The 21,926-nt window shown below is 40.6% G+C and overlaps 1 protein-coding gene across 1 annotated transcript in view; it reads right to left on the minus strand.

The window, feature by feature from the left end:
* Nucleotides 1-2,241: 2,241 nt before the first annotated feature.
* rbm46 (RNA binding motif protein 46) overlaps nt 2,242-21,926 on the minus strand; it is a 120,639-nt gene continuing 100,954 nt past the window's right edge. Inside the window, exons 4-5 of the mRNA XM_043708799.1 lie at nt 10,783-11,577; nt 2,242-2,982 (exon numbers count right to left, since the gene is read on the minus strand). Coding sequence (XP_043564734.1) covers nt 2,780-2,982; nt 10,783-11,577 — 998 coding nt within the window. The 3' untranslated portion in view covers nt 2,242-2,779. The remainder of the gene's footprint in view (nt 2,983-10,782; nt 11,578-21,926) is intronic.

The raw sequence follows: 21,926 nt of genomic DNA on the forward strand, positions 1-21,926 counted from the left end.
TTCCTGAATTTGATTGGATCCTCCCTCTCCACATTCCCAGTAAAGTGTCTCAATGTTTGGTGACAGGGAGTGGAGGGTAATGAGGAAAAACATTTTTACACAAAGGATGATGTGTATCTGGAATTTGTTGACTGAACTGGTGATGGCAGAGACCTTAACTTCTTTCAAAAGCTGCAGTGCTACGGCGCATGCAAGAAACCATGGGAAGGGCATTTGGGAATTTTTGGGTTGGCATGAAAAAATTGGGCCAAATCATTTTTATTCTTGTGCTGTATAATTTTTATGGTTCTACATGTACTATTTCTGTATTAAGACCCTAGGATAAAAAACAGATTTAGGGACGTCTCTCTATTTAATAGTTTTCCCAGTAGCATTGCTGGCTAGGCAAATTTTTTGCCCATGCCTAAATGTGTGGGGGGCAGTTGATAATCAACAACACAATGTAGGTAATAACAGGTAAGCAGAGCAGATTTCCTTACTTAAAGAAATTAAACTGAACCAGATGGGTTTTCCTATAATTGTGTTCTTTTAAAAATTGAATTCAAATCCTACCATCTGCTAGAGCAGGATTCAAATCTGATCCCCAGAACATTACATGGGATTATAGATTATTAGTCTAGTAATATTACAGACTAGGAATCATGACACATCTTGATGTTTTGTGGGATTCTTGGGATGTTTTGTGTCTTTTACAGACACTTTCAGCATTTCCTTGTTTCCCACGATTTCCTCTGCAAACTCACATCCTAAGAACTAAGATTCACTGTAGTAACTTTATCTTTTTAAATACTTGTCAAAATTGTTATTATCTGCGCTTATGTTTCTAGCTAACAATAAGTGCAGCTGTAATAACACTTGAGAAATATCACTCACCATCTCACGGACCCCCTCCATTACCAATGAACCATTTAATATTGATCAAATATATGACAGTAACTCTCCATCACTCTTGACAAATGTCTTCAAACCCTATAAGCTCTGCCATCTAGATAAGAAAGTCTGTGCAAGTTCCCTAAGTCACATACCATCCTGACTCAGAAATGTGTTGCCATTGCTTTACTGTCACTGAGTCAAAATCCTAGAGTATCATCCTTTAAAGCACTGTGGGTGTCACTGCATCACATCAACCAAAGTAGTTCATAAAATGGGCAATTACGTTCTTAACGACAGGGGATTAACATTGACTTTGCTGTAAAGTCGAAACTTTATTGCTGGAACAGCACAGCAGGTCAGGCAGCATCTAGGGAACAGAAGATTCGACGTTTCGGGCACATGCCCTTCTTCCTGAAGAAGGGCATGTGCCCGAAACGTCGAATCTTCTGTTCCCTAGATGCTGCCTGACCTGCTGTGCTGTTCCAGCAATAAAGTTTCAGCTTTGATCTCCAGCGTCTGCAGACCTCACTTTCTTTTTGCTGGAAAGTCCAACAGCCTATGCATCAAATTTTTAAAAATGGATGCAAATGACATACTTTTATATTTTATGCTATTTCATTCCATTTTTCCTATATTAAACTGCATTAAGATTATGTGGGAATTCTTGGCAATTACTTAGCAGTTGTGCTTGCTTCTTAGTCATAGCACAGTATGCATATTCATGATTATTAAATTCAGTCGTTTATTCAAAGATATTAATAAACTGCATTTTAAAGAGTACTTTTGTTCTCTGGCTGGTTCTTACATTAATTAGGAAAAGCAAAAATTACATAAAATCCAACCTTTTACATTTTTTTTGCTTATCGTACAGAACTCCTGTAAAATGTCACATTTAAAAAAAAAGATTTTCACCTTTCATTCATCAGGGCAATTTGTAAGAAATACTAATATAAAGAAAAAACATGCATTTTACAGTGAATGACAAGGCACTGCATTCCAACAATACCTATTCTCTGACAAGATAAAATGCTTTTTCTTTACATTGTTGTTTCTTGCAGATTGTTTGGATAAATGCAAGGTGAAAAGCTTCAATGAAGTGTGTTCCTTTACAACAATAATCTAGTTTGAATGTGAATTTTAGGACCCTACCATTTGTTACTCAGTTCTGCATTCAGTTAAGCCTGACATAAAGTGTGCTTTCCATTAAAATAAACAATACAAGAAAACAATTTTAGTGATATTTAATTGAACACATGATTGCAACAATTCAACCAATACAATATAAATAATTTTGTCATAACAACGAGAACAAGCAGACATGGCATAAACAAGAAAAATGTCAACTTTAACAATTTGAAACAGTGGGAGTAATTTTACCTTAACGCACGCAGTGAAAACATGGTATTGGGCATGACACCATCTTTATATCCAACTAACACAAATTGACCACAAATTGTTCAGTGTGTGTAAGCAATGTTGCATTCAAATCTCATCAATTTCCTGAGATGGATGGGCTATGTAAAAATTGACCCCAGTGTGACAGTGAACACTGCAACAAAAAAATACAGCATTGTTCCTGTACATTAGTGCAGCCACAATCCTATTAAGAGGTCTTAATTTAGTGTATTAATAATGCTATAAGTATTAAAGAGCAAAATAACTGAAGGCCAACAGACAAATAGACCATCACAGTGATGAAAAACTTGTCAAATTCATTAACAGTATTATGAAATCTTTAACAAGAACATAAAACAATTTGATTAAGATTTTATACATGAAAAAGAATAAAATAATTGAGCCTCAATAAATTGCATAACATAACAGAGAATGAAAAATATTTTTAGAAAACTAACATGCATTTCAAGAAACCTGACAATATTTGTGTATTCCATTCATAATACTATTTTTAGAAGAAAGATCCATGACTAGAAACATATAATCGTTGTCCAATATGACTGCTGTTACCAAGAGGTAACGTTGTTGACAATGGGTAGCTAGGATAGGAGTACGGTCTAGATGCGTATTGTAGCAAGTTGGAAGCAGAAGTTGGAAGAGGTGCACCAACTTGAGAAAGACTATTAACGGAGCTGGTCCGACGCAAACTGTAGTCTGTAAATACATAAATGTGCATATTACTTCACAAAAATATGTTATTAAATTATGCATAGCTACAAAGACTTAAAATATAAATCAACACTCATAGGCCCACACTGAGATAGCCACCACATTGTGTCACTAGGATCTTAATTATTGCTTCAAAAATCTTTGCCATGAATTGTTCAAAGGTATGTTTAAAATAATTTAAATTGCTACATTGTAATGCTACATCGATAGACTACAGGCATGCAATTCAAACCTAGATATCTTCCCAGTCACAAAGAAAATTGGACCAAAGTTCAACATTATTCACAAATCAGTACTGACTTAAATTCACAGGCACAGTCTAAGACAATCAGAGGTTTGAAAATACTGGATTAGATACAGCACAGTATCTTCACAGAAATAAATAAATTATGGCTTGGATTTTTAGCGCTCAATGAGGGTCAGTATAGAGGCAGATCGGCACAAAAACTAGCACCACTCTCCAGTACATGAAAACCAATCTTCTTACTAGAATATTTTCAATTAGACTGGTGTTGCTGTTAGTGTTGTCTGCCCTCAAGTGGTGGGTAGCAACTTAAGGAAACATAATGGCCTATTAGGGCGATGTTTCTGTGGGCATGCAGCACACTTTGCTGTATCACAAACTAACCTGGAGACAGCCTCCAGGTAACAGACTTGGGATTGTTGGGGGTGGTAGTACTGGCAACTTGGAACCATAGAATACTGAAGAGGCCTTTCAGCCTATCGTATCTGCTGCATCAACAAAATCTACTCTAAATCTATTAGTCCCATTTTTCAGCATGCTTGCTAGGCAGCTTGCTCCTTGTTTCCTAGCTTTAGCAGTAGCTGCAGTTGCCCTAGCATCTATAATGATAGCCTGGCTACTGAGGCCATTTTCCTTTACTTTGAAAGTTTAAATAGTGGAGAAAAATGTATCTCAAATGCCTGGAGTGCAGGTTTCATCCCCTTCTGAGCTGGAGACACCGATTGTCTCTCCAGCTTTGAGTCAACCTTAACCGGACATTTATCCCACCCTCAGTCTGCCATTTGCCAATCTGAGGAAAATCACTGCCAACTGACTATGTATGGCCTTCATTTGACACCAATGTCAGGCTCCCAACCTAAACAGATAGGTCCTCCCTCAACAGTCTTGGAAATGTTGCTAAAACCTTTCCCTAATCTAACTATCCAGTAGAAAGAGCAAGAGATAAGAGCCCCATCACTGTCACCTCAAATGCCTTGTGCTCTGTCAAAATTTGCCATTAATACCCTATGCCAAACAATGTCCCTTTAACTAGGCCTATGACCTTTATAGCACTTTAAAAGCTTTGCATCACATTTTGTAGGCTGAATCCAATGTTATGATCCTTTCTCAAGTCCCCTTGGCCACTTCTTTGTTATCTATCCATTAGTTTGTAGTATCACTATGCCAACATTTATCGCCTTTCTATAACTGGCCTTGAGAAGATGGTGGTGAATTGTCCACAAGAGTCCTTGGGGTGTGCACACGCCTACAGTACTTTTATGAAGTGAGATTCAGGATTTTGGACTATATGGATCCAATCAGGATGGGGTGTGGGTTGAAGGAGAACATGCATGTGATCATGTTCCCATGCAAATGGTGCTAATATTCTAAGTAGTAGAGGAGTTTTGTTAGGAAGGTACAAGCATAAGCCCTTCATTGGGAATGAGGCTTGTGGCCCAAGGAGGCTAAGAGACAAATGGGAGGCGGAGGAAATGGGGCTGTGGGAAAGGTAGCTGGGAATGTGATAGTTGGTGAAGGTGGTAGTGGAGGTAATAGGTCAGAGAGGAGGGTGGAGTGGATAGATGGGAAGAAAGATGGACAGGTAGGACAGTTCTAGAGGGTGGTGCCAAAGGTGGATCTGGAATAAGGTAGGGGGAGGGGAAATTAAGAAACTGGTGAAATCCACATTGATCCCATGTGGTTGCAGGGCCCCAAAGTGAAAGATGAGGCATTCTTCCTTCAGACATTGGGTGGTTAGGGTTTGGCAGTGGAGGAGGCCCTGGATTTGCATGTCCTTGACAGTGTGGGGGAGGGAGTTAAAGTGTTTAACCACCAGGTGTGGGTTGTTTAGTACATGTGTCCCAGAGACGTTCTCTAAAATGTTCTGCAAATTGGTGTTCCGTCTCCCCAATGTAGAGGGGACCACATCGGGAGCAACAGACACAGTAGATGTTGTGTGTGGAAAAACAGGTGTCAGATGTGGAATGATCCTTCGGGCTTTGGACAGAGGAGCGGGGGGGAGGCGTGGACACAAGTTTTGCACTCCTTGCAGTGGCAGGGAAAGTTGCCGGGAGTGGAGAGTGGGCGGTGGGGTGCAGTGATGTTCTAAGACTGAGAGAATTCAGCCTGCAACAACCCCAACTATCTTCCTTTGAGCTTGGTATGACTTCAACCAGTAAAGAATTTGCCCCTAATTCCTATTTACTTCATTTTGTTAGGGCTCTATGATACCACACTTAGTCAAATATTGTCTTGGTATCAAGGTCAGTCACTATCATCTCATGCCTTCAGGTTAGCTCTTTTGTTCATATTATGACAAAGGTTACAATGAGGTCAGGGGCTATGTGTAACATAGAAGTCAAAGTCAGCATTAATGAGCAAATATATCCTTCACGGCAATCAATGCTTTTCTGCTTACTCCCCAATGGCTCTCTGAAACTCCATGCCTACGTAACACCAACTCAATGCTTCCAAATATCACACTTTGCCCTTTTACCCATCATGCCAACTCACCTAGTACTCAGCACCTCAGGATCCATGCAGAAATGAAATCAAGGTAAAACCCTAAGTGAATGCTTTAGACTATGCTGAGAAAAAGTCAGTCATTCATAAAAAAATTATTTCCCACATTTACGTTCTTTAAACAAAATTAAACCTTTTAATAACAAACATTTCATTCAAGTCTAACATTGTGATTTATAGTTCTATATCAAAGAATCTGAAACATAAAGAAATGTACTCCACTGTGACAATGGACAGAAATAAAATCAATCCTGCATTAAACCAGAAATAAAAAAAAAAGACTGAAATTGCAAACAATTATATTTTTAAAGTGACTCAAATACTCCAAAGCCTTAGATGGTTGTTTCTACTCTTGCATGTCAGGATCTCGTGCAAACTGAGGGAATTGGGAGAAAGTGAAGACTGCAGATGCTGGAGATCAGAATCCAAAAGTGCTGGTAAAGCACAGCAGGTCAGGCATCATCAAAGGAGACGGAGAATCGATGTTTCAAGCATTAGCCCTTCATTAGGAATGAAGTGAAGGTCCAAAACATCCTCAGATGCTGGGTGACCTGCTGTGCTTTTGGAGCGCCATGCTTTTCGAAACTGAGGCAATGGGAAGCTGAAACTTCAGATGGCAAATTACCCTAAACTGAAACGCTGACTCATGAGTGACAGTGGTCATTTCAGGGCACTATTTTTATATGTCTTGAAACTTTTGATGGAATCATGGGGTGATTCTGCAAGCAATGAAGGAGAAAACATGAGTGCCAAGGAATTTATTGCAGTTTACATAAATGGAACCTTTGACTGAGCTATATTAACCCTAGTGAGGTTTGAGAAGATTTGTAGCTCAGGTAAGTTTGCTCGCTGAGCTGGAAGGTTCGTTTTCAGATGTTTCATCACCATTCGAGGTAATAATATCAGTGAGTGCGCCCAGTAACTCTAGCCACTCTCCCCTCCATCAAAGACATCTCGGGAAATGACTACCAGACTACTCAGACCTCTTGGCATCATGGAGTCCACAAACCCACCAACACTCTAAAACAGCAGCTAATGAATTTAAAAGACCCTACACAGGTAACAAGCAAAATGAACGTCATTTGCTAAATACCTTGCAAGAGCAATAACAAACACTACGTTGGATAAACAGGCAGAAGACTAGCCACCAGGACACATCAACTAACTACAAAAAGACATGACCTATTAATATCCTTACATGCAGATGAGAAAGGACACCACTTTCACTGGGACAAAACATCTATTCTAGAACAAGCCAAACAGAGACACACATGAGAATTCCTAGAAGCATGGCATTCGAACCAGAACTCATATACATAAATGTTTTGGAGGAAGGTATAGATTGCCTCATTAGCAAGTTTTCAGATGACACTAAGATTGGTGGAGTAGCAGATAATGAAGGGGACTGTCAGAGAATACAGCAGAATATATATAGATAAGAGAGTTGGGCAGAGAAATGGCAAATGGAGTTCAATCTGGATAAATGCGAAATGATGCATTTTGGAAGATGCAATTCCAAAGCAAAATATACAGTAAATGGAAGATTTGTATCCCTTTGCTCCCTGCCCATTCATGCATCCATCTAGATACATCTTAAATGACACCATTGTTCCTGCCCCAAACCACCTCTGCTGGTAACGTATTCCAGGAACCTATGTCTTCCCTAAACTTTCCCCTCTCAGTTTGAACTCATGACCCCTAGTAATTAAGTCCTCCACTTTGGAAAAATGTTTTTTGCTATCCACCCTGTTTACACAGGGGAAAATTGATGTACAGAGAGATTTGGGTATTCTGATCCATTGTTCCTGAAGATGGCAACACAAGTCAGTAAAGTGGTCAAGAAGGCATATGGCATGCTTTCCATCATCAGATGAAGTACTGAGTATAAGAGTTGGCAAGACATGTATAAGACGTGGGTTTGGACACATTTGGAATACCGTGTACAGTTCTGGTCAACACATTACCAAAAGGATGTGGATGCTTTGGAGAGGGTGCAGAGGATGTTTACCAGGATGTTGCCTCGTACGGAGAGTGCTAGTTATGAGGAGAGGTTGCGTAGGTTAGGATTATTTTCATTGGAAAGAACATGGTTGAGGGTGAATCTGATTGAGGCCTACAAAAATCATGAAAAGTGTAGACAGGGTGGATAGCAAAAAACATTTTTCCAGTGGAGGACTCAATTACTAGGTGTCATGAGTTCAAACTGAGAAGGGAAAGTTTAGGGAAGACATAGGTTCCTGGAATACGTTACCAGCAGAGGTGGTTTGGGGCAGGAACAATGGTGTCATTTAAGATGTATCTAGATGGATGCATGAATGGGCAGGGAACAAAGGGATACAGATCCTTAGAAAATAGATGGCAGATTTGGATACAGGATTTGAATTGGCGCAGGTTTGGAGGGCCGAACAGCCTGTTCCTTGCTGTAATGTTCTTCGTTCTATCAACAAACACATTGATTTGGACCCCATCTACAACTCTCTAAGAAAAAGAACAGGAAATGACATCACCAACACAGGAAATTATATCACCAACCCAAGGAAACCTAAACACATAAACTCACTGATGATGTTATTTAGTATGGTGACAAAACAGCTAAAAATGAACCTTCCAGCTCAGCGAACAAACTTCCATCCAGTATAGTAACCCTCCTGAAGAAGGGCTACACCCAAAACATTGACTTATCCACCTCCTGATTCTTCCTGGTTTGTCATGTTCTTCCAACCTCCTGCTTACCTATCTTAACACTTTTGATAGCTCCTTTTGACAGGTTGTGTTTGACAAGATTTTTGACAGTCTTAGTGAGATTGCCATTTATAAGTTTTACACACATTTATACTTACTTTTACTAATCCCAAAGTCATCTGACAACATCCAAAGGCTACTTTACCTCAAATAAAGGTTCCATTTATGTAAACTGCAATAAATTCTTGGGCACTCGTGTTTTCTCCTTTATTGCTTGTAGAATCACCTCATAATTCCATCAGAAGACCCGTTCTACATTACAGGAATTCCATTATGCACCTCACCATTCTCACGCCTTTTATTAGTTTTGAAAAGGCTGGTACTGGAAAAGCATAGCAGGCCAGGCAGCATCCAAGGAGCAGTAGAGTCGATGTTTTAGGCATTGACTTTGATGCCTGAACATCCTGCTCCTCAGATGCTGCCTGACCTGCGGTGCTTTTCCAATGCCACTCTTTTCCACTCTGATTCTCCAGCATCTGCAGTCCTCACTTTCTCCCTTTTATTAGTTGGCAACTCAATTTTTAAATTGTGCTTCTCACTAACTATCCCACCTTATTACAATTTATTTGGGATAGCAGTTCAAAATTTAGGCCCATCATTGCTCAAGCTAAAAAGGCCCTAGCCTCACATAAGTGAATACTGGTATCCTCTTCATCATTATCAACAACCGTCATGACATAAGAACAAAGAAAATTTACAGCCCAGGAACAGACTCTTTGGCCCTCCAAACCTGAGCCGAATCAAATCCACTGTCTAATCCTGTCGGCCAGTTCCTAAGCATCTGTATCCCTCTGCTCCCAACCTACTCATACATCTGTCCGGATGCATCTTAAATGAATCTGTCCAGATCTCAGTCAATTTAGCATATGTTCTTACAGTTATCCTCCACTCCTCGAACACTGGCCTACTCTCCAAACCCACCTCTCTTTTACACTTTCTGAATCCCTATGCCTCACCCTCTGTCCTTCCTGCTCAGAAAAGGAAAATCAAGATTGAACTTTCATGTTTCTTTTTCTTCCATTTAACTGTGATAACTTCTGTAAAAGTTTGCAGAACCCTCAGAGAAATGGTGTTCATGTCAATAGCTTTTATGAAACAAAAACTGAAATTGCTGGAGAAACTCAATAGGTCTGGAAGCATTTGTGGAAAGAAAACAAAGTTGATGTTTCTGAAGAAAAGTCACTGGATTTTAAACCTTAACTCTGTTTTCGCTCAACAGCTTTTGATGTTTTGTCCAAGTTTTTCATAGATCTTGGGGCGAAGCTGCAAATGATTGGGTTATGACTACTGAAGTTCAACTCCACAATTTAACTGTGCTTTGATTTCCCATTCTAAAAGTTTGTCTTCCTTGACATAATGTTTTCTGCTCTATAACAATGTTTTCTACATATGTATCATAGAATGTAGAATATAGAACTATATAGCACAGGAACGGGCCCTTCGGCCCATGGTGTTATGTTGAACATGAAACTAAGTTAAGCTAATCGTTTCTGCCTGCCTTTGATCCATATCCTTGCATATTCAAATAAGAAGCATAGGCTGTGCACAGCAAAACATCCTGAATTCTCACCATTCTCATATAACAAAAACTGTAACTTAGCCTTAGTTCGTAAAAAGATGAATTTTTAAGAAATTATAATACTTTTCCACAATCATCCTTGTCACAGCATATTCACTTTGTTGGATTTCCTGAAAATATATTAGCAATTTGTCTCATTGTTCACCCAGAAGTCAGATGCCTCAGTAAGGAATTCTTGCCGCTTTCTAAAATGTTGCTCTACTTTGATCATACATCAGGAGTGTTAGTTTCCCAACAATCCAGAACTTTGTGACTCCTTGGTAGACAAAACCTACTGAAATGTCCTGCTGACATACTCACTAAACCAGAATAGAATGCTTCTTGTGAAATATATTGGCTTAATAGTTTAGACAGAGACCTCTGGAATGTTCACGTGTGTGTGAACATTTCACAGTGAGGTTTACAAATATGTTTCAAAGTAGAAAGTCTGGAGTTGTGCACTTAGAAAAGCTTCCCCTATCATTACAAAATGGATTTTTTTCTGGGGGATTTTTATACTTATTCAGAATGTAGTGCAATGCCTACAGGATTCAGCTACAGAAATAGAGTGAAATTAGCATTTATTTTAAATGAATAAAATGTAATAGGCATTTTACTTACTTCAAAATTACAGCTGAAACAGGACTTAATTTTCAAAATATATACATTGTTGCAATGTGGTGCAGACTTCATCTGTTCTTTGCACATAAAGTTAAGAGAGAAAGCCAGAAATACTAACCTAAATGTGTGAGTGCATATTGTGCAGCTAGTTCCTTAGCATCTTCCAGCATTGTGCAGAGCTTATCAGGCATGAAATGGCTCAGTGTACCTTGTGAACTGTTCGCAAGGGAGGGAATAACCACTTTATAAACAAGCAGTTGTTTCCCATCCTGACTTGTTGTTGAGTATAGGTAGTACTCTGGTGGCGCCCAGTTATTTTTGTTGCAATAATATTCCAAGTGTGTAACTGAAGACTGAAAATGGCTAGGCTTCAATGAATAAATACTCAAAGGCGTAAGCTTTATTCCAGGGAATAAAGGATATGTGCATCTCTCCAGTTCAGGTGAGCATGGGCTATGGTGACCATTCAGACGTGCCGGTAAGCTTGGTGACCTTCCTGGGGTTTTTGCTATCCCATCTTCCTTGTTGGTAAATGTTAGTCGTTGATTTTCACAATTAATATTGACTTGACTACCTTGAGTGTACTTCCAAGAGCCATCTTTATTAACTGGCTTTGCAAGGGTGACTTCAATGCTAGCACCATCTATACACTTTCCATTCATAATATTCATAGCTGTAACTGCATCATCTCTGTCAAAAAAGTGCACAAATGCATAGTCTCTGAGCTTTTTTACTCGTTCAACTGCTCCAGGCTTAATTTTGTTAAATTCCATTTTGATAGTCTCTTCTGTTGTGGATATCATCAGGTTTCGGACATAGAGTACCTTAACCTTTTGCATAGTTTCCTCATCCACTTCTTTTTCTGGGTCTGCCCAATCCACCTGAATGGTATGCCCCCACAATTGAAAAGTACCTGAAAAATACAGATGAGGTCAAGATGTTATTTCTAAAGTAACAGTGGCTTGGATCTACATTCTGCATTACCAAACTACTTGTTATTTCCCATCACTATGTAATTACAAATACATTGTATTTGCCAGTTGGAGCTAAAATTTGGAAACATTACTTATTTGGAATTAGTTTTGGTTGAGGGGTTAGAGAGTTTATTTTTTAGGTTGTGAGTTCCCCATCCTCCAAGGCTGAAATTACAGCTATGGAGAAGAGGCTACCAAGTCCAGAGGTTCAAGTGACACAATCCCTGACTCACTGGATTAATGCTTTTCCTTAAATTTAGAAATATTTTCAGCACTGAGTGCTGAGCATGCCTGGGATGTTGATGCACCAACATGGCCCAGCCAGAGGCTGTTAAGTGAAAGTGACTGACAAATGAATAGGGAGTGGATGAAACTAGGAATCAATAAGCTAAGCTGGGAAATGTGCTTTTGCTCCTATCTGTTTGTTCCTTACCCTGGAAAATGTGCTCCTTGCCCTGGAAAATGTGCTCCACAGGTACTGAAAACTAGGTGGGGTAAGATGAGTGGATTGCAGCACGTGGTAAGAAATAATTACAGTGGAAGGGATTGATTTTAATATAAATGGGGGAAGAACATCTTGGGGTGAGGGCCTAATTAGTGCATGTGTATTAAAATGGGGTTACATTGAAAAGTATTGATTCAGGATTATGCAAGAACACAAAGTAACTGCACATTGAAAGAAACAGAAAATAGCAGGAATAGGGTTTTCGGCTCTGAGAGTGCTCAGCCATTCATAGCTGATCCTTTAAGTCTGTTTCTTGTTTCTGCTTTCTCCCTTTGATCATTTTATCTCTAATAACCATAGCCAATTCCTTGAAAACATTCAAAGTTTTGGCCTCAGCTGCTTTCTGTGGCACAGATTTCCACTGGCACAGATTTCCACTGGCTCACCACTCATCTTAGTCGTGCCTCGTTAACTGGTTCTGGACCCCTGATAATTTTAGAGTTTTCTATCAGATCCCTGCTTATTCTTCTAAATTCCAATGCATATAGTACTAACACATCCAGGCGCTTTTCATATGTCGGTCCTGCCATCCCAGTAATCAATGTAATAAACCTTCACTCCACTCTCTCCGCAGTTCAGGTAAGAAGATCAAAATCACACACAATACTCCAGTAAGTGTGGTCTCATCAAGGCCCTGTACAATTACAGCAAGACATTCCTGTTCCAGTATGTAAATTGTCTTGCTGTGAAGGCCAGCATACTACTTGACTTCTTCATTGCCTGCATGATTACATTCAGCGACTGGTAGGTCGCCCAGGTCTTGTTGTACCTCTTCTTTCCCAATATATCACCATTCAGATAATAATCTATTATCCTCAGTGAGCAAGCAGTTGAAGATAAGTATGCAGGTGCAGCATGTGGTAAAGAAGGCAAATGGTATGCACCCTTCATTGCAAAAGGTTTCATGTACAGGAACAGGGGTGTGTTGCTGTAGTTATATAGGTCTTTGGTGAGGCCACATCTAGAACATTGTGTGCAGTTTTGGTCTTCTTTTCTGAGGAAGGGTGCTCTTGCTCTCGACAGAGTTTACCAGGCTGATTCCAGGGATGGTGGGGCTGACGTGTATGAGGAGCGATCGATTAGGTTAGGATTAGGAGGATGTTCCCGATGGTGGGTGTATCCAGAACCAGGGGTCACAGTCTGAGGATTCAGAGTGGACCATTTAAGACAGAGATAAGGAGACATTTCTTCACCCAAAGAATGGTGAGCCTGTGGAATTCATTATCACAGGAAGTAGTTGATGCCAAAATATTGAATGTATTCAAGAGGCGGCTAGATGTAGTACTTTTGGTGAATGGGAACAAAGGTTATGGGGCGAAAGCAGGGTTAGACTACTGAGTTGGATGATCAACTATTAGTGTGATGAATAGCGAAGCAGGCTCGAAGGACAGAGTGGCCTCCTCCTGCTCTTATCTTTTATGTTTCTATGTCTATGATTGTATGTTTCCTATTTTACTATCTAAGTGTATAAGTTCAGATTTATCTAAATTATATGTCATCTGTCATGCAATGCCCACTCACTCAATATGTTCAAAATTAAAGCATCTCTACGTCCTTCTCACAGTTCACGCTCTATTGTGTCATCTGCAAATTTAGGGATATTACATTTAGTTTTCTCATCTACATTATTAATATATATTATGAACACTAAACACTTTGGTGCTCACCAGTCACTGCTTGTCAGTATTGCATAAATGTATTGGAATTTACAGGCTTGCATTGAGTACACTGCTCAACTGTTAAGATGGTTCAATTTCTGTTCCCTGGTCATTAGTGCAACAATCCAAGAATACTCTAAGAGGATCCAAGATGGAGGTGGATTTGGAAGCTCCAGATGGAACTTGTCTGCTCTGCCTGTTCTTTTTTTCTTTTTCCTTTTATACTCTTAGTACTTTTTTCTTCTTCTTCGCTCATTGCCTTTGACGATTCCCGGCCTCTGGCAACAATTCCTGGCCTCGAGAGCAACGATTCTGGGCCATGACTCTTGGTCTCCAGTGATGACTCATGGCCTCGTGACCTTCTGGCCTGGCACAGTGGCCTCCTGGCATGGCATGGCAACCTACCAGCCTGGCATAGCAGCCTCAGCCCAGCGAAGTGTCCTCGGCCCGGCATGGCAGTCTGAAGTTGTCTCCTAGCCTCATGGTTCTCAAAATGAAGTCTGGTGCAGTCGGGAGCCAGGGCCAAGTGCAGACTGGAAGTTCTGAACTTGTATCTCTGCAATGCTGGACATTTTATTTCTTGAGTCTCTGAGATTTTGTAACTAAAGAAGATGTAAATAGCAATCTTTGTACCTACGTTGGCACTGTAAATGACTGCATATAAATTTTTTGCTATGCTCAGTGAGTATATGTGGCAATAAAGACTGATTTGAATTCTAATCTATAATTTGAAATTAATGGACTTTTATCTTTTAATATTAATGTTCACAAGTTTTTGGGTCTCAGGTACATACAGTAATCCAGTTCGCACACTTGTATCAGGCATCCTATAGTCTAGAAAACATTGAAATCTATAACTGCTAGGAATCTAAACATTCTGATTCAGGAGGTTATCATTCATGCATACAGATTGTGAAATCTTAGAGAAATAAACCCAACCTCAGATATAATCACTAGTCTGACAAAATTTAGGAGGTATCATATCCAATTACTATTGATTAAACCAGATTACATCAACATATTTAAATCATTTAAATAAAAATTTCTGAAGAAGTCAGAACAATTAACTGTATTTCTCTCTCCAAAGGTGTCACCAGACTTGCTGAGTTTCTCTAGCATTTTATGTTTTTTTATTTAAATTGATGTTTTACTGAAAATAAAATTACACAGGATATAACATTTTTGATTGTCATTGCCCTCAATTAAATCTGCCAAGATAGATTGATATCTTTCAGATTCACCTTTCCCAGCAGTATTTAGTGCCAAGTAAATAGGATTTTCATATATAAAGAACAAAATAATACAGGAACAGGCCCTGCAAGTCTGTGCTGACATACTATGTTCTTCCCTTCTAAAACTATCTTCACTTACAGGATCCGTATCCCTCTATTCCCTTCCTATTTGTGTATTCGCCCAGGCGTTTCTTGAATATTGCTATTGGGTCTGCTTCCACCACTTCCTTTGGCAGCACGTTCCAGGCACTCACTACCCTTTGTGTGGAAAACCTATCTTGCACATCTCTTAAACTATTTAACTCTTAAACTACCACCCAGGTAAATAGTGCGGTGAAGAAGGCATATGGCGTACTGGCTTTTATTAGTAGAGGAATTGAGTTCCGTAGTCCTGAGGTCATGTTGCAGTTGTATAAGACTCTAGTGCGGCCGCATCTGGAGTATTGTGTGCAGTTTTGGTCGCCATAGGAAGGATGTGGAGGCACTGGAACGGGTGCAGAGGAGGTTTACCAGGATGTTGCCCAGCGAGTCGTGAGTTCATGGACTGCCCTGCCAGTAGCAGTGGTGGACTCTCCCTCATTATGGGCATTTAAACGGGCATTGGATAGGCATATGGAGGATAGTGGGCTAGTGTAGGTTAGGTGGGCTTGGATCAGCGCAACATCGAGGACCAAAGGGCCTGTACAGCGCTGTATTTTTCTATGTTCTGTTCACCCCCCCCAAAAAGCTGTGTCCCCTAGTAATTGAATCCTTTGTGCTGGGAAAATCACTCATACATTCCACTCTATCCAAGCTATTCATAATCTTATAAACTTCTATCATGTCATCCTTCAACTTCTTGCATTCCAGTGAAAACAAACCCAGTCTATCCAACCCTTCTTCATAGCCAAAATTTCCCATACCAGAGAGCAGCCTGGTGAACCTTTTCTATACCCTCTCCAAATCATCTACATCCTTCTGGTTGTGTGGTGACCACCATTCCTGATGAAGGCCTTATGACTGAAACATTGATTCTCCTGCTCCTTGGATGCTACCTGACTGGCTGTGCTTTTCCAGCACCACACTCTTCGACTCTGATCCTCAGCATCTGCAGTCCTCACTTTCTCCTGGTGTGATGTCCAGAACTGTACGCAATAAATATCAGGAACTGTGATGTCATGAAACATGATGATAGCCATCACACTGAAGTTTTCTCAAAACAGAGTGTACCAAAAAGATACAAACACATATACATTAATATTGAATTAAAACATTCCAGAGAATGAAATAAATAAGATTGCCTTAAGAAACTCAAATATGACAAAGTGTACAGTTTCTACAGTGAAATGATCAGGGTTAATCAGATTATATAGATTAAATAGCATAGAAAAAAAACCCATCTGGTTCATGGCTAATATTCCAGTTGAGTCTCCTCAAATCTCTTCTTATCGAAATTTATCATCGTAATCATCTCCCTTCTCTCACAAATAGTTATTGAGCTTCCCTCGAAGGCATCAATACTATTCACTTCAATGCTCTCTGTGATAATGCTTTACATTGTTATCACATTTCAGGTTATGAAGTTTCTTCTGAATTCCTATGGAGTGCCTGCTATAATGTTCACTGATGGCCTTCAGTTATCAGGGGTGAAAGAAGCCAGCAACAAATGTCTGAAATTTATTTTTGATAAAGGAATCATGTATTTAAAGCTTTTTTTTTATGATTTGTAGTGAATGCAAATGCTAACACAGTTGGTGAGGGAGTGGCCGGCATTACGGGACTTGGACTGTGAGTGGCTGTTAGATTTGAGTGGCCAGAAAAATTCCCACAGCAGGAAAATAAAATGCTGGGCCAAATTTAGTGATGGGACCATTTGATGAAGAGACAGAAGGTAGGATTGTGTACACCGAATATGCTTACTTAAAAGCTAACAAAATAGCTTAAGGCATAACATACCAGCTTTCTTGAGTACCATTGGGAGCAAGGCATTCTCAGTTCTAAGGAGTCTGGTGCAACCAGAGAAACCTGCAAAAACACACCGAGAACTATACAAACATTTGGGGAGTTATTTTGCACCACTGATGACCATAGAAAGTTTTCATTTTTATAAATGGGTGCAGCACAAATGAGAGTCCATCGCCCAATTTATGGCCACCTGAATGAGGTCAGTGAAATATTGTGAATGTGGAGGACTCCTCCAAAATGATGCGTGAGACCATTTGGTATGTGGCTTCTGACACAAAGCCATCCAAAGAAAGTGACAAACAAGGACAGACCTTGAGTTTAAGGCAAATTTCAAAATTTCTGACTAGATGGAGTTGACCATCAGCGAAGCAAAAATTCAGTGATGGGTGCAGAAAGTAGTGGAAACTCAGCAGAGTGTGGTACCAACCATAGAATGCCACCAATGTGGCAGAAGTGGCCACGTGGAGTCAAGAAGCCCAGTGCTGCCGGTAACATATTTCAGGCTATACTGCCTGAAATTGTTGAGTACAATTCAAATGAGAGACGGGGTGTTTAAAGAAGATAATTCAGAGCACAAGACATAAAGTACTTTATCTTTATTTCTTCACTTGTGGGATGAATATGTTTATTGCCCATATCGATTGACTTTGAAAAGATGGTGGTAAGCTGCATTCTTGAACTGCTGCAGTTCACCTCTTGTGGGTTGACTCACAGTGCCAGTTGAGAGGGAATTCCAGGATTTTGACCCAGCAATATATTTCCAAGTTAGGATGGTGAGTGGTTTGGAGAGGAACTTTAAGGTGGTGGTGTTCTCCTGTATCTGCTGCCTTTGTTCTTTTGAGGGAAGTGGTTTGGAAAATGTTATCTGAGGATCTTCAGCGAATTTCTGCAGTGCATCTTGTGGATAGTACATACTGCAGGAGAAGCTGAAGGCCCAGAGTCAGCAGATTTTCAGTTAAACATCCTGTCAGTGTGAGGGGAAGTTGATCATTTCAGAGTTCTGATGGAAATGGATACAAATGCAGTGGTGTTTCTGATTCCCAAATCATTATAAAAGGAGAAGTTAAAGGCAATGCCTAAGTGTGCCAAATTTCCTTTCTTTTTAGTGAAAAACAGCTACCATGCGTTATTCATTCAATGCTGGTTTTAGACATTAAAGTTAAATAGGCAGGTGGGCTCAAAAGCAGGTATAAAGATTTTTAGGTATAAAGATGTCCTCAAGGGAGCCCTGGAGGCAATGAAGGGAGAACTTAAACTTCGGTTGAAGCAGGAGGGCATGCAGGTCCAGTACCATACGCCATCCAGCCTAAAGTGGAGGCGGAACTGGAAAGATCAGCTGTGAACCTGGAAATGTTGGAACCAGTAACCAATAGGGAATGTGCGCCTCCAGTGATTCCGGTCTTTAAAACAGTGAAGCTTTGTGATAACTTGAAGGTCACAGTCAAACCAATCCTGTATGTGAGGATCTGTTCAGGGGACTGGCTGGGGGAAAGAAATTCTTAAAAATGGTTTGTCAGGTCTATTTGCAGATGGGTACTGTGAAGGCTGATGATAGGACACACAGTGGACTTTTCTGCTACAAATGATTTTCTTTTGGCAGGTGTCTAGTGTTACCTTGATGGTACTTTGATTTTTGTATTTATTTGTGGGATGACCATCATTTATTGCCCATACCCAGTTGCCCTTGAGAAGGTGATGATGAGCTGCCTTCTTGAATTGCTGCAGTCCACCTGTTGTGGATTCACCCACAATACCTTTAGGGAGGGAATTTCAGGATTTTGACCCACCACTAGTGGAGTAATGGCAATATATTTCCAAGTCAGAATGGAGGGCAACTTGGAGAAGTGCTGGGTTTCCCCTGTACCTGCTGCCCTTGTTCTTCTGATGGAAGTGGCTTGGAAAATGTTGTCTGAGGATCTTTAGTGAATTTCTGCATTGCATCTTGTGGATAGTACAAACTGGTACTACTGAGTGTCGGTGGTGGAGGGAGTCAATGTTGTTGCTGTGGTGCCAACCAAGTGGGCTACATTGTCCTGGATAGTGTCATGTTTCTTGTCTATTGTTGGAGCTGCACCTTGTGTCTTGCAGATGGACAGGCTTTGGGAGGAAGGAGGTGAATTGACAGTGAGAGATTCAGTGATGGCAATACCATTGAATGTTAAGGGGCAATTGTTAGATTATCTCTTACTGGTGATAGTCACACTCTGGCATTTGTGTGGTGCGATGGTTACTTGCCCCTTGTTAGTCCAATCCTAGGTGTTGTTCAGATCTTGTTGCATCTGAACATGGACGGCTTCAGTATCTGAGAATTCACAAATGGTGCTGAACATTACACAACCATCAGCAAACATCCCCACTTCTGACCTTATAATTGAGGGAAGGTCATTTATGAAGCATGTTGCATGAAGCACTTATGTTGGACCTAGGACACTACTCTGAATAACTCCTGCAGAAATGTTCCTAGAGCTGAGAGGACTGACCTCCAACAGTCACTGCCTAAACTTTCTGACCCACAGACCGCAATCAGTGAATCCACCTCCTCCACGATAACATTCAACACTGCAGAACATCAAGGATGTGTCCTCAGCCCCCTATTGTACTCTTTGTACACCCACAACTATGTTGCCAAATTCCAAATGAGTGGCATACAAGTTTGCTGATGACACCAACACAGTTGGACGAATATTGAACAATAACGAGTCCAAATACAGAAGGGAGATAACAACAACCTCTTTCTCTCAACATCAGCAAAACTAAAGAACTGATCATTGACCTGAGAAAGAAAGGAGGAGAACACACCCCCATCAATATCAACAGAACTGAGGTTGACAGGATGGAGAATGTCAAGTTCCTCAGCGTGATGATAACCAACAACCTGTCCTGGACTTCCCACGTATATGCGAGGACCAAGAAGGCACAAAAATGCCTCTTCTTCCTCGTGCACCTCAGGAAATTTGGCATATCTATAAAGACCCTTACCAATTTCCACAGATGCACAATTGAAAGCATACTGTCCGGTTGCATAACGGCTTGTTATGGCAACTACTCTGCCCAGGACCGTAACAAACTACACAAGATAGTGTGCACAGCCCAGACCATCACAGAAGCCAACTTTCTATCCACAGACTCCATTTACATGGCTTGCTACCGTGGAAAGGCTGCTAACATCATCAAGGTCCCATCGCACCCCAGTAATGATCTCCTAGAACCTTGTCTGTCAGGCAGAAGATACAGAAGGCTGAACACACACATATCAGATTCAGGTACAGCTTCTTCCTGGCCACTATTAGACTGATGAATAGACTGTCTAGCCTCAAATAATGCTGACTTTGCTCTTGCCTCATGAATGTCCTCTGCAATGTAAACGTGTATGCCTCTATCTAAGTCTTTTTGATTTGTAAACCCTTGCTTACTATAATCTGCTTGTATCCTCATAAACAAAGCTTTTCATTGTATACATGACAATAAATCTATCAATCAACGACGTGCAAAGTAAGACTCCAATCAGTGGAGACTTTGCCCCAGATACCTATTGATTCCAGTTTTGCTTGGGTTACTTGATGCCACACTCGGTCAAATGCAGCCTTGATGTCAAGGATTGTCACTCTCACCTCACTTCTGGAATTCAGCTGTTCTGCCCATGTTCGAACCAAGGTTGTTATAAAATCAGGAGCTGAATGGCCCTGGCTCAACCAAAACTGGGTGCCACTGAGCAGGTCATTGCTGAGCAGGTGCTGCTTGAAAGCACTGTTGATGACAACTGATGATTGAGAATAGGTTGATGGGATGGTAATTGGTCGGGTTGAATTTGTCCTGATTTAAACATACAGGATATGCCTGGGAATTTTCCACATTATTGGGTAGATCCCAATGTTGTAACTGTACTGGATGAGCTTGACTAGGGGAGTGGCAAATTCTCGAGCACAAGTTTTAATTACTATTATTGGAACATTATTAAGGCCCATAGCCCTTCCAGGATCCAGTGCTTCCAATTGTTTCTTGATATGGAGTTAAAGACTTGTATCTATATGCCAAGGATCACTGGAGGAGGTTAAGATGGATCATCCACTCGGTACTTCTGGCAGAAGACTGCTGTGAATGAACTGATGTGCTGGGCTCTTTCATCACTGAGGATGGGGACATTTGTGAAGCCTCTTCCTCCAGTGAGTTGAATAATCACTCACCACTATTCACAACTGGATCCTCTGAAGATCAGAAATTTCCAGATCATCTGAAGGGGAGTATTTGCAAAACCTAGAAGAAACCAAAAAAACAATTGCAGAAGCATGGCCTACAAGTAAAAAGGGAGAAATGCGTGATTTTTAAAGACTCCATAGAGTACCTGGGCCATAAAGGCTATCATGTCAGCCCCTAGAGCAGAGAACGTGTCTCAAATGAGATTGTTCTTGTGATTTTTAAAGTTCTATGGCAAATTCTTGTTTGATTAGCAACTGTGCTAAAACACCTGCATCTGTTGCTGGGAAGAGGACATCCATAGAAATAGACCCAGGAATATGAGGAGCACTACAAGGAGGTGAAGGAAGCTTGAAAAGGTCAGAAGTGTTGATTCATTTTGACCAGAAGTTATCACTGCAGTTTTCAATGTCTCACCTTATGGGGTGTCTGTATTATGTATCTTGAAGAACAGAGAGAAAGGAGGTAAAAACAATGACTGCAGATGCTGGAAACCAGATTCTGGATTAGTGGTGCTGGAAGAGCACAGCAGTTCAGGCAGCATCCAAGGAGCTTTGAAATCGACGTTTCGGGCAAAAGCCCTTCATCAGGAATAAAGGCAGTGAGCCTGGAGCGTGGAGAGATAAGCTAGAGAAGGGTGGGGATGGGGAGAAAGTAGCATAGAGTATGCTGAGATCATCCGCCGACATTTCCGCCACCTCCAAACAGACCCCACCACCAGGGATATATTTCCCTCCCCACCCCTTTCCGCCTTC

This window comes from Chiloscyllium plagiosum, chromosome 19 (assembly GCF_004010195.1).
Source record: "Chiloscyllium plagiosum isolate BGI_BamShark_2017 chromosome 19, ASM401019v2, whole genome shotgun sequence".
Classification (NCBI taxonomy): domain Eukaryota; kingdom Metazoa; phylum Chordata; class Chondrichthyes; order Orectolobiformes; family Hemiscylliidae; genus Chiloscyllium; species Chiloscyllium plagiosum.